This window comes from Crocuta crocuta, unplaced genomic scaffold, assembly GCF_008692635.1.
Source record: "Crocuta crocuta isolate KB4526 unplaced genomic scaffold, BGI_CrCroc_1.0 scaffold81, whole genome shotgun sequence".
Classification (NCBI taxonomy): Eukaryota; Metazoa; Chordata; class Mammalia; order Carnivora; family Hyaenidae; genus Crocuta; species Crocuta crocuta.
Genome location: NW_027527808.1, coordinates 1,247,347 through 1,263,079, shown reverse-complemented (window position 1 = coordinate 1,263,079; position 15,733 = coordinate 1,247,347). Strand labels below are relative to the sequence as shown.

At 36.9% G+C, this 15,733-nt stretch overlaps 1 protein-coding gene across 1 annotated transcript in view; it reads right to left on the bottom strand.

The window, feature by feature from the left end:
* The window catches only part of ZC2HC1A (zinc finger C2HC-type containing 1A), a 49,434-nt gene extending 34,273 nt beyond the window's left edge, over positions 1-15,161 (bottom strand). Inside the window, exons 1-3 of the mRNA XM_077774254.1 lie at positions 15,048-15,161; positions 4,401-4,474; positions 2,198-2,314 (exon numbers count right to left, since the gene is read on the bottom strand). Of these exons, the coding sequence (XP_077630380.1) occupies positions 2,198-2,314; positions 4,401-4,474; positions 15,048-15,063 (207 nt within the window). The 5' untranslated portion in view covers positions 15,064-15,161. The remainder of the gene's footprint in view (positions 1-2,197; positions 2,315-4,400; positions 4,475-15,047) is intronic.
* Positions 15,162-15,733: the final 572 nt, after the last annotated feature.

The window sequence follows — 15,733 nt, the reverse complement described above, 5'->3', positions numbered from 1 at the left end:
TCATTTCTGAACCTCTGCTGCTGTGCGATCACATGAATGCTTTCTGGGGCAAGCCAGCACCCGGCCACTGTTGAGAAAAACCCTCTACCAGAGAGTTAGTGTAGGTCCAAGCCTCTGGGGTCTTTAAAGTGTGGAGTTTTGAAACACAACCCCATGTGAGATAAAACTCCAGAGGGAGGTGCCGCCTGGCAAGCTGACAGCTTGGACATGGACAGGGTTGAGGCATGGAGTGGATGGAAGCCTGAGACAAAGGAGGGGTGCTTGATCGCAGGTCGTTGAGAGTGTCAAGTTCCTGTGCCAGAGACTAGGGGGTTGGGTGAAGCCATTTCCACTTCTCACACACACAGGCACCACAGGGATCTACCCTAGTAAGCTAAGCAGCACCACCTAGTGGAGAACAGAGCTGTTATACCAAGCTCCTCCCAAATGAGCCCTCCAAGCACATCCCCTAGAACACCAGCACAAATCCCACCCCTTGCTTAGTGTACAGAGTATAGAGGGCTTCATAGTTTCAGTTCTAGGGGAAATGGGATGTAACTTCATTCAGGTTTCTTTCTGTTTGCTGGTTCATTTACTCGTTTTCTTTGTTTTTGCTTAAATTGTTTTCTTTTTTTCTTTCTTTCTTCCTCTTTCTTGGATAAAGGGAAAAATTTATTTTTATCTTTTAAAATATTTTATTATATTTCATCTTATTTCATTTTATTCTATTATATATTCTTTTTAATTAAAACATTTTCTAGCTTTGGTTTTCTTTCCTTTCCCTTTCTTTCTCTATTCTAGCAAGCTTCTTTNTTGTTTTGTTTTTAATTTTAATTTTTTATTTTATTAATTTTTTTCTTCCTCCAAAATGACAAAACAAAAATAATTCACCCCAAAAGAAAGAACAGGAAGAAATTTCAGCCAGGGGCTTAATCAACAGAGGTATAAGCAATATGTCTGAACTAGAATTCAGAACCACAATAATAAGAATACTAGCTGCAGTTGAAAAACCATAGAATTCCTTTCTGCAGGGATAAGAGAAATAAAATTTGGTTAAGACAAAATAAAAAATGCTATAACCGAGAAGCAATCTTGGATGCCACAAGAGCAAGGACGGACAAAGCAGATCTGCAAATCAGCGATATAGAAGATAAAATTATGAAGAATAAGGAAGCAGGGAAAAAGAGGGAAGCAAAGGTAAAAGATCACAATATAAGACTTAGAGAACTCAGTGGCTTATTAAAAAGGAATAATATACGCATCACAGGAGTCCCAGAAGATGAAGAGAGAGAAAAGGGCCGAAAGTTTATGTGAGCAAATTATAGCAGAAGATGTTCCTAATCTGGGGAAGGAGACAGACATCAAAAAGGAAGGAGACAGACAGAGAACTCCCATTAGATTCAACAAAAACCGACCATTACCAAGGGATATCATAGCCAAATTCACAAAATACATGGACAAGGAAAGAATTATGAAAACAGGAAGGGGAAAAAAGTCCTAATACATTGATTTTCAAACTTTAACGTGAATATGTCTCACCCAAGGATCTTGTTAAAATGCGGATTCTAATTCAGTATATTTGGGTGGAAGCTGAGATTCTGCATTTCTAACAAGTTCTCAAATAGTGATGATATTACTATTCCATAAACCACAATTTTAAGTACCAAGAAATTAAACTGCTTAATGTAAAGCAATGGTTTTTAATTTGTTTTTACCTGAGGATTAATTTTTTCACTATTGGAACCCTTCTCCTTTAAAAAGTAATAGGATAACTAACAGTTTTTGAGAGATTATCATGGGTAAACTCAATGTAATCCTCCTAAGAACCCCACAAGATAGATACTACCATTACAATCACCACTTTACAGATTAAGTAACAGAGTAAGGGTTAAATCCAGGCAGTCTGCTCTTGAGCCAGCTTTCATTTTCATACCCACTATCTTCCACTGCCTCCAAAAATTTCAATAAACCATAGATAGTTATCTATCTATCTCGGCTTTCCAATGCTATAAAAACCTCACTATAATAGGTTTTGAGAGAGTAGTTTGGTTTTCTCTTTGCAGAAGTTTAAAATAAACAATTTTCTGATCATTTCTAAACTGAAAACATGAAACAGAATTCTCCTTAATTTTAAATCTTAGCACAACAGATAATTACAATTTCTTTTTCAATATACAGAGCAGCAAAGTTCATACTATTCAAAAAGCTATGTAATTACCCTAGGCTTAAGAGGCTTTACTGTTGGAATATCAGTTCCTTCAGCTCTTTGTCTGCTTGAATCAAAAGTCTTCCGTTTTTTAGTGGCAGTTTTCTGGCAAATGGGTCCATGTTTTTTCTGTCAAGATGAATAAATACAATGTATCATTTTCCTTTCTATAGAAGAGAATTCTATAAAACTTTAAATTGCCATCGGAGACCAATTTAAAAACTGGAAGATGAAATAAAACAGACATTACATAAATAAATAAATAAAACATGAGTAAGACATATTTTGCTTTAACTAAAATTGTTAAAAAGTATATTTGATGCATGCTATAACTTTCTCAAATATCAATACTACATACAAGAAAGTATAGAAAAATACTCTTCCAAAATTTTATTAAGAGTTATTGCATACTCTAGTTTTCACACTGCTATGAATAAGGAAAAGTAATATAACCAAATTGTAGCTATTTAGGTGAAAAAAAAAGTTACCTACTTCACTAAATACATGAAAATTGATACTAGAAAAAGAATGTAAACAGACTGCATTAGTGTGAGGATTACAAAAAGTTAACACAATAGTAGTAGTCTGGTCTACTAAAGTTATTAACATAATAGTAGTATGTTAATGTGAAGTTAATGCAAAATGGTAGGACACAGTGGTCTGATTTGTGTCCTTCCTCCACAGTCATCTATTTCTTCCCTTCTGGAACTCAAGTTTTCTGCCATTCTTTCCCAAGGATTTTTCTTGAGCTGTTTGTCCTTCCACTTCTATAGGTTTTGTTTTGTTTTAATACGGCTGTCAACTCATTCACTCAATATTTAATGTATTCATTTTTAAGGACATTACAATGGAATCTCTCATAACTGACTCCAGTTAACCTAATGGATAAATAATCATTCCCCCTCCCCTAAATAAAACCTGTTAACAAATGACATCAGTGCACTATATGCACGTTTTTTTCCTTCAGTATTTTGATAAACACTGAAAAAACTAGAACTGTCGAACTTGATCTGAGAAAAGAGGAAACCTCAGACAAAACTGGCTGGTTTGGTATCATGGAGCCTCTTAAATTTTCAATACACGATTAGAAATCAATTGTTCTACGTACATATTTTCAGTTTTCATTTTTAACAAGCACTGTAATTATAGCTATTGGAATAAAAATTTGTTAAATATGTATAAAAAATAAAAGTGTAGCTAACAGGCAACTTCCTAATAGATGTCTATTCTCACTTGTGTTGTATATGTCAAAAGTATATAGTGCTTATTCCCAAACAGTGATTAAATTATTTAATTAAATAAATGGCAAAAAGAGCAACTTTTTCCTATATAAACTGAGCTGAATGCTTTGAAAAAGGTTTGAAAAACAGTGAATTGACAACAGAAACAAGAAAAAAAATCACTGGGTTAAGTGTGGGCAAGACGTTTTTAAAGGACAAAGGAAAAAAAGCTGTTATAGTTGTTATTATTTAAAACTACTCCATTGTCTGACATTTTGGATCATTAAATCCTCATTTTGCTTTAAAGAAACAAACTAGAAATAGTAACAGGCATTCTAGATTGTGGCAGAACTCTAGTCAGCAGATCCGTATTCAAAGAAAAGCCTTTATCTACATCAAAATATTAATAAATGTATATTTAAAGTACAAAAACAATGTACATAGGCATTTCCCCCTTATTCTCTAGTTAGTTGGCTATTTTATATTAAAATCAATTAAAAGTGCTTCTATTTGTGTACATCAGCTATCTAAAATTACCACTTTTAACTGAAAACAATTTTTCTTTGGAATATTTCAAATATATTTAAGAATTAAGAGAACAGTGTCATGAACTCCTCTTTCCTCATCAACAATTACCAACAATTCAGCAATCTTGTCATTTATACTAGCTTTTTTCCCTGAAGTACTTTAAAGCAAAACCCAGACATCATATCATTCTTTATCTTTAATATATTATTATGCATTTCTCAGAGTTTTTGTTTTGTTTTTCTTAATATTCCTAGAGAGGAACACTTTAGCACAGTAGTTCTGAAGACCAAACTCTAAAGGAAAGAGACCATCCTGGAAGAAATACATAGATGGAACTGATACTCTTGAACAAAGAACACTGGTCAGTATCTCTTTAAATTATCCCAAAGAGGTTCTTTCTGTAATGGCTGGTCTGAAGTATCAAACAATTACAGATCTGCCATAACCCAAAGGAAAAAGGTACTCACTAATGCCACTGGAAAGAATGTTCTTCCACAAATCTTGCACGGTAACAATTCTCCAACTTGGACACTTCCATTTTCTGAAACAGAAAAGAATTTTTTTTAATGTTTATTTATTTTTGAGAGAGAGATAAAGTGTGAGTGGGAGAGAGGTAGAGACAGTGGGAGACACAGAATCAGAAGCAAGCTCCAGACTCTGAGATGTCAGCACAGAGCTCAATGCTGGGCTTGGATCCATGGTGAGATCATGACCTGAGCTGAAGTCAGACACTTAACTGACTGAGCCACCCAGGTAACCCTTAAACAGAAATAATTTAATCAATAAATTCTTTGCTAAAATTATGAAAGTTGCAAATATTAATACCTTCCCTTGGTTTCACATGTAAGTTGTGAGTTCTTGTGGAAATGTCTTGTTTCATTTTGGAATAAGCAATATTATTGATAAAAATTGGCACAAGATAACCACAAGTTGTCAGTGGCAAAAAGGTCATGCCAGATACTGAAGTCATGATTTAAGGATAACCAAAAATATATTGCTGGAAATATCTAGTTTTCTTTAACTGTAACCAAACCAATTTGTTATAGTCCCTAAACTTATAGGCTATCTCTACTGTAAATTACCAAACTTTAAAAACCTAGTTTCTCTTGGGGCACCTGGGTGCCTGGTCAGACACTTGGTTAAGTGTCTGACTCTTGATATCGGCTCAGGTCATGATCTTAGGGTTTTGTGAGTTGGAGTTTTGTACACTGTCCACACAGAGGCTGCTTGGGATTCTCCCTCACTCTCTGACCCTCCCCTGCTCGTACTCTCTGTCTCTCTCAAAATAAGTAAACAAACCTTAAAAAAAAGTTTAAGGTTAATATTATATACTATTAATCCTCAAAGCATTAAGATGTAACACTGGTGATCAGTGAGATGACTTCCTAAGATGATCTAGGGAGTCTAAGATAAAAAGAATCTTGTTCTGCTTAATACCAGACAACAGGAAGTATAATGCTTTAAAGAAAAAATTATCTAGTTAATATGCTGCTTTTATTATATGAATTGTTCATTATTTTACACATATAATATTATATTAAGATTCAATGGAGATATTAAAATTGAGATTTCTGACCTAAGAGCACAATTCTTTAAATAAGAAACAAGGATCTGAAACTTTTACTCAATCAAAAGTTAATACCTCTATCACACATTTTCATATAACACATTTTGTTACTAAATTGATTAAAAAAAACAACAACTACGTTCTTTGGAATTCTACATAACTGAGTCAATTTGTCATTTTATTATCTAGCCATTCATCAAATCTAAATTTATTTTCATAGCTGTAATTTTCTAAAAATGATACTTGAACCTGTATCTTAAACATATTTTCTGATGAATATTTTACTGATTGTTTTATCACATGAAAGACAAATAGAAAGCCATTTTTTAAAGAAGTAACCTAAATAAACTCATGAAAAAAGTACAATTAGGACTTCATATAATTTGTTCCGGAGCATTTAGTGAGTTCACAGAAAACTAACAGGAGAATCAAAATAGACATTTTTGAGAATACAATCAAACAGTACCAGAAAAATGGCTGTGTTTTTGTTCTCTCATTGTCTTAATACTCAACTGCCTTATTTTAATGGTAGATAGTAAGTATCTGTCATCTCAGATGGAGGCAACGTCTCTATGGTGGCAATTAAGCAGTGGTCACTACAAAAGCAAAGCTAAGATTTGCCTGATTTGTCCTGCTTCAATACCACATGTTAGTTTATTTAGGGAGAGCAACCTCTTTTACAGAGACTTAATTCCACTAACTATTGAAAAAGTTGAGGCAGTTGCTGGATAGAATCCATTACCTACGTTAAGATTAGGATGTATATATAATGATCAAAGTGATGCCACATGATGTGTAATCTGTTAAGCTGGCTTATTTATAGTTTTCATACACTCTTTTAAATTCTAAGCACTGATTTAAAAATTCATTAATACAAAATCTTAAAAAAGATCACATATTTTATTTGCTTGAAAGTATATTTCAGTATCTCCTTGTTAAATAGATGACAAAACAAAATTGAATAAAAATTAACTATTGAGAAAAATAAATTCAAACCATGGAAATAACGTGACTGCCTATGAGAGCATCCACTACTTGCCAAGCACATACCAAGTAATAGTGACAAAAGCATGAAATAACACAACCATTATTCTTATAAAGCTAATAGTCTACATGAATTACTTCTTCACTGTACCTAAGAATCAAATCATCTTCCATTTTTTATTGTAATAGCAACTACAATACTAACATATAATAAATTCCAACTCCTGGGACAAGTTTAAATTGTCTTTAAAGGGAATTATGTTTAAATTGTCTTTAAAGGGAAAAAAAAATCTTTATTTCTAAAAGACATAAAAGAGGAAACCACATTAAAGAGAAAGCACTTAAAAACAATTATCTCAAAGAAGAAAAAAAATTAAGTCATTACTTCATTCAAAATAAATAAAAATATAAATTTATAATATCCTCCCTCTTATATTAACTGGTCATAGAGCACTGCCCTGTAATTCACAAAATATAATGTGTATGTATGTTAGTGTCAACATCCCCTTCTACCAGTAAGTCATGATAAGCAGCTTAGGTTCAGAGTCACCAAGTCAAATTTTGTTGTAATGGTTTTCATTAAAAGATACGATAGCTTAGCAGAAAAGGCACTAGAATTTGTTTCATATAGTTTAAGTTCAAGTCCCAGCTCTATCACATAGAACTGTGGCTCCCCAGGCACCTAAGATTAAGATAAGCTTCGTCTTGTATAAAATGAGAAAGTTAGGTTAAATGGCCTCATGGACCCCTTCTACCTCTAATATATCATAATAAATGTACTATATTTATCTAATGAAATCTATCTTAAGACCACATTAAGAAGAAAAGTATGTGTATGATAGTATCTCTCTTACCGGTATTAAATTTAAAAAATTGGTTATACATAAGGATGATTAAACCAATTGACCATTGCAGATGGTGGAATGAATGCTTCAGGTAGCATGTAGAATGTTGAGGAAATCACTTCCATTTGTCTACATACAGAACTGAGAATCTGCAAGGAACTGTTGCAAAGAACATGATGTCTCTCTCCTTTTCGGAAATGTCTTGAAGAAGAAAATGTATGACTAATCATATAAATAGCTTCTGTTTTACATTCGTTAAATGAGAATATTATCTGCTCAATCTACCTTAAAATTTAAGGGATCATCTAAGATGAAATATATAAAAATGCTTCACAACCAGTGAAATAAAAAAATACTACTCTGCAGTGCATGCGGGTAAACTCCACTAACCTGTCCTGAGTTGCAAAAGCTAGCAAATTGTGAGGCTTATAAAAATATAGTAGAGAAGATATGCAGAGGGGGGACTATTGTAGCAGAGAGCAAGCACTGTTGAAAGAAGCACTTAAACTAATGGACAAAAGCAAGTAAATAAAGTACTTTAATATTCTAAAACTCTCAAGAAGCTAACCTCTCCTTGTAAAATTTATCACAGTGTTGATTCTGTTATGCATTACCGTACTTAGCAACTTCAAACATGCACCATAAGACTTGAAAAGGTATCTTTATATAATGCTATTAGATATGTATCCTATATAGATATAATATATATGTACAAATATTATATACATATTATGTAATAAATATATAGGTATATATTATATAGAGATGTGAAATTATATGTTGTTATCTAAGATAGTTATGACATTCTAAAAGGTATATATTTAAAAATAGGAAAGCATTCTTTCAAAAGAAAAGAAAAGAAATCTTGAAATTAAGAACAGTTCTGGCCTCTGTGTAGCCTACTTCCTCACCTCTGGTCACTGCTCATCTGAATCCAACCTTTAAAATAAAACCTTTCNATTCTGTATCTTCCTCTTTCTCTGCCCCTCCCCCACTCATGCTCTGTCTCAAAAATAAATTAACTATTAAATAAATAAATAAATAAAACCTTTTGAAGGACATAGCATCTGTTATACCACCCTCTTCCAACAATTCTTTTCAAAATCTAATTACATCCAGGTCAACAATCTCTAATATCTCACAAGATTTTCCTCATTCAGCCCATCCTAGATTTCAACATTTCGACATTCACAGTTAAGCTACTCAACACATAACCTTCACCCTCCACTCGTCTTTAGTCCATCCCTCCAGTTTGGCAAAAACAACCACTGTTGAAACAGTTTAGTAAAGGTCCACCTTTCAACTCTTAAAATGCCCAAGCACTCTCTCTAACCACAACTTCTACCTTCTACGTCTCTCTGAAGCACTTTCTTTTTAAAAAAAAAAAATTTTTTTTTAATGTTTTATTTATTTCTGAGAGAAAGAAAGAGACAATGTGAGCAGGAGAGGTGAGAGAGGGAGACCAGTAATCTGAAACAGGCTCCAGGCTCCGAGCTGGCTGTCAGCACAGAGCCCGACGCAGGGCTCGAACCCACGGAACTGTGAGATCATGACCTGAGCCGAAGTTGACACCCAACCGACTGCACCACCCAAGCGCCCCTCTGAAGCACTTTCTTGATCTCAGAGTGATTTGTATTTTCTTGATAACCCATTTCTGGTTGCACTTCCCTTCCTACTCAGTCTGTACCTGACGAGTCATTTCCACTTTGACCATTCAGCCTCAAATACTTTGCTCCATGGTCACATGTTTGGAAAATGCCATAGTAAATAAATGGGTGATCTTAGAGCAGAACTTCCTCAGTCTTAAAAAAGAGACTTAGTATATTAGTATTTCCTCAACAGAAATCCTTTCTGACCTAGGAGATATTTTAGGACCAATGTCTTGAGTAGCACATTTTTTTGAAACACTACCTTACACTTACTGACTCGCTCTTCTCTACTTCCCTTTCTCTCCCTATCTGAATTGCAGGCAAATTTTATCAGGCCTAAACACTATGTTTTTTTTTTTAAATTTTTTTTTTTTTATTTATTTCTAGGAGAGAGAGAGAAATAGCGTGAGCAGGGGAGGGTCAGAGAGAGAGGGAGTCACAGACTGAAACAGGCTCCAGGCTCTGAGCTGGCAGTCAGCACAGAGCCCGATGCGGGGCTTGAACCCACGAACCGCGAGATCATGACCTAAGCGAAAGTCGGATGCTTAACCAACTAAGCCACCCAGGCGCCCCAGGCCTAAACACTATATTAAAATAGATCAATTTGTTGATCCCACAAGTATTTGTTGAGCACCTAGCATGACATTGGAACTGTTCTATGAGGTAAGCAAACACAGATGATCTTACAGAGCTTTTTTCCTGTTACCCTCCTAACAGGAAAAAAATAAAAACAATGAAATATATAAAATGTCAGGTGGTGATAAGCATGATGTAGAAAAACAGAGCTGAGTAAGGACAGAGAAGACAGTCATAGTGCTATGTGTGCTTGGAACGTGGGTAGGATCAGACTCATTAAAGTCTTCTTTAATGAGAAGACTTAAGAGTAGTGACCCTAAGAAACAAGGAACCAGGGACGCCTGAGTGGCTCAGTCTGTTAAGCGACCTGCTGGTCCCGATCTTATAGTCCGTGAGTATGAACTCCACAACAGGCTTGGTACTGTCTTTCTCTGGCCTCCCTCACTTGTGCTTTCTCTCTCTCTCAGAATACATAAATAAGCTTCAAAAAATAAAAAGAAATAAACAAGGAATTAAACCACCCATGAATCTAACTGCCAAATCCAGGGGCAACTGGCTAGCTCAAGTGGTAGAGCATACGACTGCATCATGAGTTCAAGCTGCATGTTTAGCATGGAGCCTACTTTAATACAATAATAATAATATATTATCAAATCCAAAGCCCTCTTTTGAGTCTTCATCCTACTGGATCTTTCTATAGCATGAAGCACGCTGATCAATCCCTTCCATCGTTAAAGTCCTTTCTCTCTTGGCTTCAATGATATTTCTCCCTCACATGCCCAAGTTTTTCAGATCTCAGAAGCTAAGTAGAGTTTGACCTGGTCAGTACTGAGACCTCCAGGATTATCTGGTGCTATAAGCTTTTTCTGGCACATATTCACTAATATTAGTTTCTTACCACTTTCCCTTCTTGCTAATTTTTGAATCTCTGCAGACTTTTTCCTACTCCAATTTCCTTTCCTGTTCAACCCTGAAGCATCAAAGCCTCCCAAGCTTCTTTCCACATTTTGTTATATATAGCTTTCCTGGGTGAGTGGATCTACTTGCTGTCACTTATATGAAAATGTTTATTTATTCCAGATAAACACTTCCAAGTTACCAATAGATAGCCTCCAAGTACTGCACTAAAAGTTCTAAAGCCAAACTCATTACTTCTCCCACTCCCCTTGTCTTCCTCTTGGTTAAAGATATTAATATTACCTCTTAGCTCAAGTTAGATAGCCCTTTATATTTTATTCCTTTTCCCTCTCACTAACGGCAGTCATATCCATCTCTCTGTCTCAGAAATATCCTCTAAATCTATCCTCCCTTTAAAAAATATATTTATTTATTTATTTATTTATTTATTTATTTATTTTGAGAGAGAGAGAGAGAGAGAGAGAGAGACAGAGAGAGCTGGGGGTGGGGGAGCAGGGGGAAGAGAAAAAGGGCCAGAGAGAATCCCAAGAAGGCTCCACACTTGTCAGTGCAGAACCCAACATGGGGCTCAAACTCATGAACTGTGAGATTATGTCCTGAGTTGTCAGGTAATTAACCGACTGAGCCATCCAGGTGTCCCTACCCTCCCTTTATAATTCCTGCTACTTGAGCTTTAGTTCAAATCATCATCACGTGTATGTATTTCCAGTCTCTTTTTTCTCCAGTCTATCTATCCTGCTGCCATAGCCATCTAATAAGACCACCCACACCACCTTCCAAACATGCTGTTTTACCTATACTGAATCACTCCTAAGCTCCTAACACATTTCTTAGGAGTTTATCCATCCAATAATAAACAAGCACTGAGGGGGCTCCCTTTGTAGTAGGCACTTTGCTGAAAGCTTTATATTTGTGACATCATTTAATCTTAATATAGTTCAGGTAGGTTGGTATTTAACAGACCCACTTTTTATAGCCAAGGACACTGAAGTTCAGATTAACCAAATCACAGAGCTAAATAGAAACAAAGCAATGATCCAAACATAAGCCTCTCAAATACAATGGCTATTAAATCTAGTTTCCAACTCAGCACAAAAAACAAAAAACAAAACAATGAATGCAAGATAAATTAATAAAGATGAAGAATTACTCAGTAAATTAGTATGTGTTTGGACTAGGGAAAAACAAAACAAAAAGGAAACTCTAATGGGACAGGGATGCTTGTCTTAACTAAATCAGAGGCTACCTTAGAGAAAAACAATTTGACTTCTAATGAGGTTTTAGAGGACAGTACACTTAAGACCTACTAAGTTAGTAATCCACAAAAGGAATGGGCAGCCTGATCTCTGTTACAACTGTTAGTAACCACTTACCCAGATGTTATGAAAGAAATGACAACATTGTATTGATTAAAACTGTTTAAAGTTGATCATTTTCCCACTTTAAGGATGAAAAGCTTGGGAAATACTGGAACTCTCCCAAATCTAGAACTACTTCTGCTGGTCTTAAGTATACCTATTGGGCACAAGACTTAGCTGAAAATGAATTAAAGGCTTTGCTCTAATTACAGACAGAACACAGAAGTGCTCATATACAGACTACACAAAAATCATGAGTAATCATTTATATTTAGTTTTGAAATACTGTGTTCAGACTAATACCACATTTCTTAACGACCAGGAAACATGAAAGTCCCAGAAGACCAAAAATAACATAAGCAGTACATGCCTTATATGCAAATGATTTTTAAAAGAGTACAATAATCTTCAATAGAATTTTTAAGAAGCCCATATATTTTCTGGTTTTATAATCAAGCTTAGTCCAGTTTCAACTGGTTTCAAATAGAAACATGGGTCTAATGCCTAACAGTACAATATGTGCTCAATTACTATGATGTTGAGCAAATTCCTGAAGATTTTCTACTGGACACTGCAACATAATGTTTATTAGACACTGATTAGTGATAGACTTTAACTTCCAAGAAGGATAAAACTTTATCTTATTTAAAACTGATGTTTATTAAATGAAGGCATGGATAAATAAATTAATAAATGGTAACCTTAAGACTCAAACTTCAATCCTTGCAAAATATGACCTAATAGTGACTGATTTTAAAAAAGAAGTAAAAAAGAAAGGCACTGTCCTAATTTCAACAAAACCTCTCAGAGCTCTTATTGTATTAGAGCTCGAAATTACTAATATTCAATTGGTTTTCTGTACAGAAAATATTATTTTAACTTAATTCATTAGAACTAAACACATTATAGTTATTGATAAGAACTCATTTTTTTTTTAATGTTTTATTTATTTCTGAGAGAGAGAGAGTGTGTGTGAGCAGGGGAGGGTCAGAGAAATGGAAACACAGAATCAGAAGCAGGCTCCAGGCTCTGAGCTGGCTGTCAGCACAGAGCCCGACGTGGGGCTTGAACCCATGAACCGTGAGATGGTGACCTGAGCCGAAGTCGGACGCTTAACCGACTGAGCCACCCAGGTGCCCCATAACTCATTTTGTTTTAAAAACAAAACAAAACGAAAACAAAAAGTAAAAAGCAAGTTACCATTTATCATGATACATCAAAAGCGGGGCCTGTAAAACATGCCCCTCATAACATACCATATTACATCGGAATACATGTATTTCTCCATCCATGTAATTGAGTACTATAATAGGCTTTCATTATATTTTAAAAGCATTCTTACTAAGATTTCAATAGTAACATCTTAATACTTCTAAAATGTAAGGTTCATTGAATCACAGACTTAATGAGAGCAGAGCTTTGATTTTATATTTTTTGCTACATCTCCAGAGCTAGAATGGTGCCCTTCATAGACAAAGTCATTTATCTAACAACAAATATTTATTAAGTACCCACTCTGTGTCAGACACTGTCTTAGGTGCTTGGCATAGAAAAAGCAGATGAAGATCTTTGCTTTAATTACAAATGTTGGATAAAGTAATAAAAATCTGCAGAAAAACTGTTTTAAAGCACTTTAAGTATGTTTTGATAACTTCATGAAAATTCCAGAACCCATGATCCTACCCATTATTTTATAAGACCACCATATATTTCAAAATATATTTTAAAAAAATAATAAGATGCCGGGGCACCTGGGTGGCTCAGTTGGTTAAGCCTCCTACTTCAGCGCAGGTCATGATCTCAGTTAGTGAGTTCCGAGCCCTGCATCCGGCTCTGTGCTGACAGCTAGGAGCCTGGAGCCTGCTTGAGATTCCGTCACCTTCTCTCTCTGCCCCTCCCCCACTCAGGCTCTTTCTCTCTCAAAAATAAATAAACATGTGAAAAATTAAAAAAAATAAGATGCTTCTAGGAGTCCTCTAAAAAAATATATTGAATGTAAGGAATGCTATCATTAAAATTCCTATTTCAAGAAAGTTTAACAGTCTCCCTAAATTAAATGACCAAAGAACAAGACCTTCATTTGCTAACAGTATACTGCAGCTGCCCACAAACGGGAAATTTATCATAATTCTTATCTACCATTCTCAAGCTGTTTACTATGAGAGCAAAAGCATGAAACACTATCATACTCATCATTACACTTGTTTTTTGGTGAGCTTAGGTAACTGCAAAAAGTTCCCAGTTAGTACTTTTCATAACATAACGTGAAATAATTTGCTCTCCGGCATGCAACAATACAGGGCTCAGTGCTTCTGTTTAGTTTTAATTCCACCTGAATCTATGTAAAAGAGGGGGGAGGGGTTATCAAGACAACAGGATCTTTCAATTCTTCAGACTTCTTCATGGGAAGAATTAACCATAATTTGAAAAATAATCTTGAAACTCTTGTTGCCAACGTTGGTTGGTTTTTTTTCCCCTTTGTTGTTTTTAGGAAATGCTATATTACAGAGGATAAAATGGATGAAAATAATAGAGAAGTGAAATAATTGGGAACAAAGCAAAATCTGGAGTCATGGTTATAGCACAAGGATAAACTCAAGATAAGAAATCAATGCTGGCTCTTCCTTACAGAATTGTCATGAGTAAGTCTTAAATCCTTCCGTTAATCTATTGTCCCGGCTCTAAACCTGGCCAGTGACACTTGCTTGGGAGACGCTGTTGGCATCCCTCCGACAGAAGATGCGGTACAGATAGAAAAACGGTTACCTAGGGAAACTGGCCAAGGACAGTGTCAGAAGCCAGAGGCTGGAAACACATCCCGACGGTCCCCCGCAAAGGCTAGAGGTAGGGAGCCCATGGACAATAATGAAGAGTCTACTTTGCAAGAAAAATAGAATCTGTCCGGAGACTGCGATTACCAAAAGGGCAGGAATCAGGCAGACCAGAAGAGGGAAGAGACTGGCAGGCAGATGCCCAAGGCGTATCAGGCTCGCGGTGAGGAACCCCAGCCGAAGACCGTCTGAAGCGGGGCAGCCAGAGGATCATTAGCTCCACCGTGTCGGGGGCTGCCGGGCTACCGCTTGCTAGGGCCTCGGGAGGAGCGGCGGGGTCCACCACTTCGGACCCGCCCTTGCTTCCCCGGTACCGCTGTCCTGGGCACCTCTGGCTGCTGCAGGCCCGCTCCAACCGCCCGGCCCGCATCCCTTCACCTCCTCACCTTCCAGTCCCTCCATGGCGCCACCGCCTCGGGTTCCGCGAGACTCCTCCGGCAGCACCCGCAGCAGCCGCCACCGCCTCCGCCGCCGCCGCTGCCGCCGCCGCCACCGCCCAGCTCCGGCTGTAGCAACCGGGCCGCACCTCCCACCCGCTAACATCCCGGGCTCCCATTGGCCCGACGCTGGCGGGGCGGGGCTCCTGAGCAGCGGGGGCTCACGGGGAGGCGCGCCTCCTGCAGCTGCTGCTCTGCCGCCTCCTGGCTGAGAGCTTTCCCGGTCTTCCTCCCTCCGGGTAAGCCTAACCCTCTTCAGGTTGCGTACTGCCGCCCAACGACGCCTTTGTTCCCCTGACTGCAGACTTGTTTCCCTCACACCTTATCCTCCGGTTTAGAATCTCTCAGCTCCTCACGGGCCGCCATTCACCAGTCCCTCGGTCGGTCCGTGCAGGTGTGTCTTCTCTTTTGTCCCTCTCTGACGACAATACGCGAACAAGCGAGCCAAATACGCGTCCGTGCAGCGCACTCTCCATTTTCCGCTTGTTGGTCACGCGACATTACCTGAGTGTATTTCCTTACACTCGAGATTCACACACAGATTTAGGAGTTAAGGCACTTTTTTTCTTTTCTTTTCCCCGGCAGAAATCAGAACTGAGATCTCTCTAAATACTTGGAAACTATTTCCTCAGCAT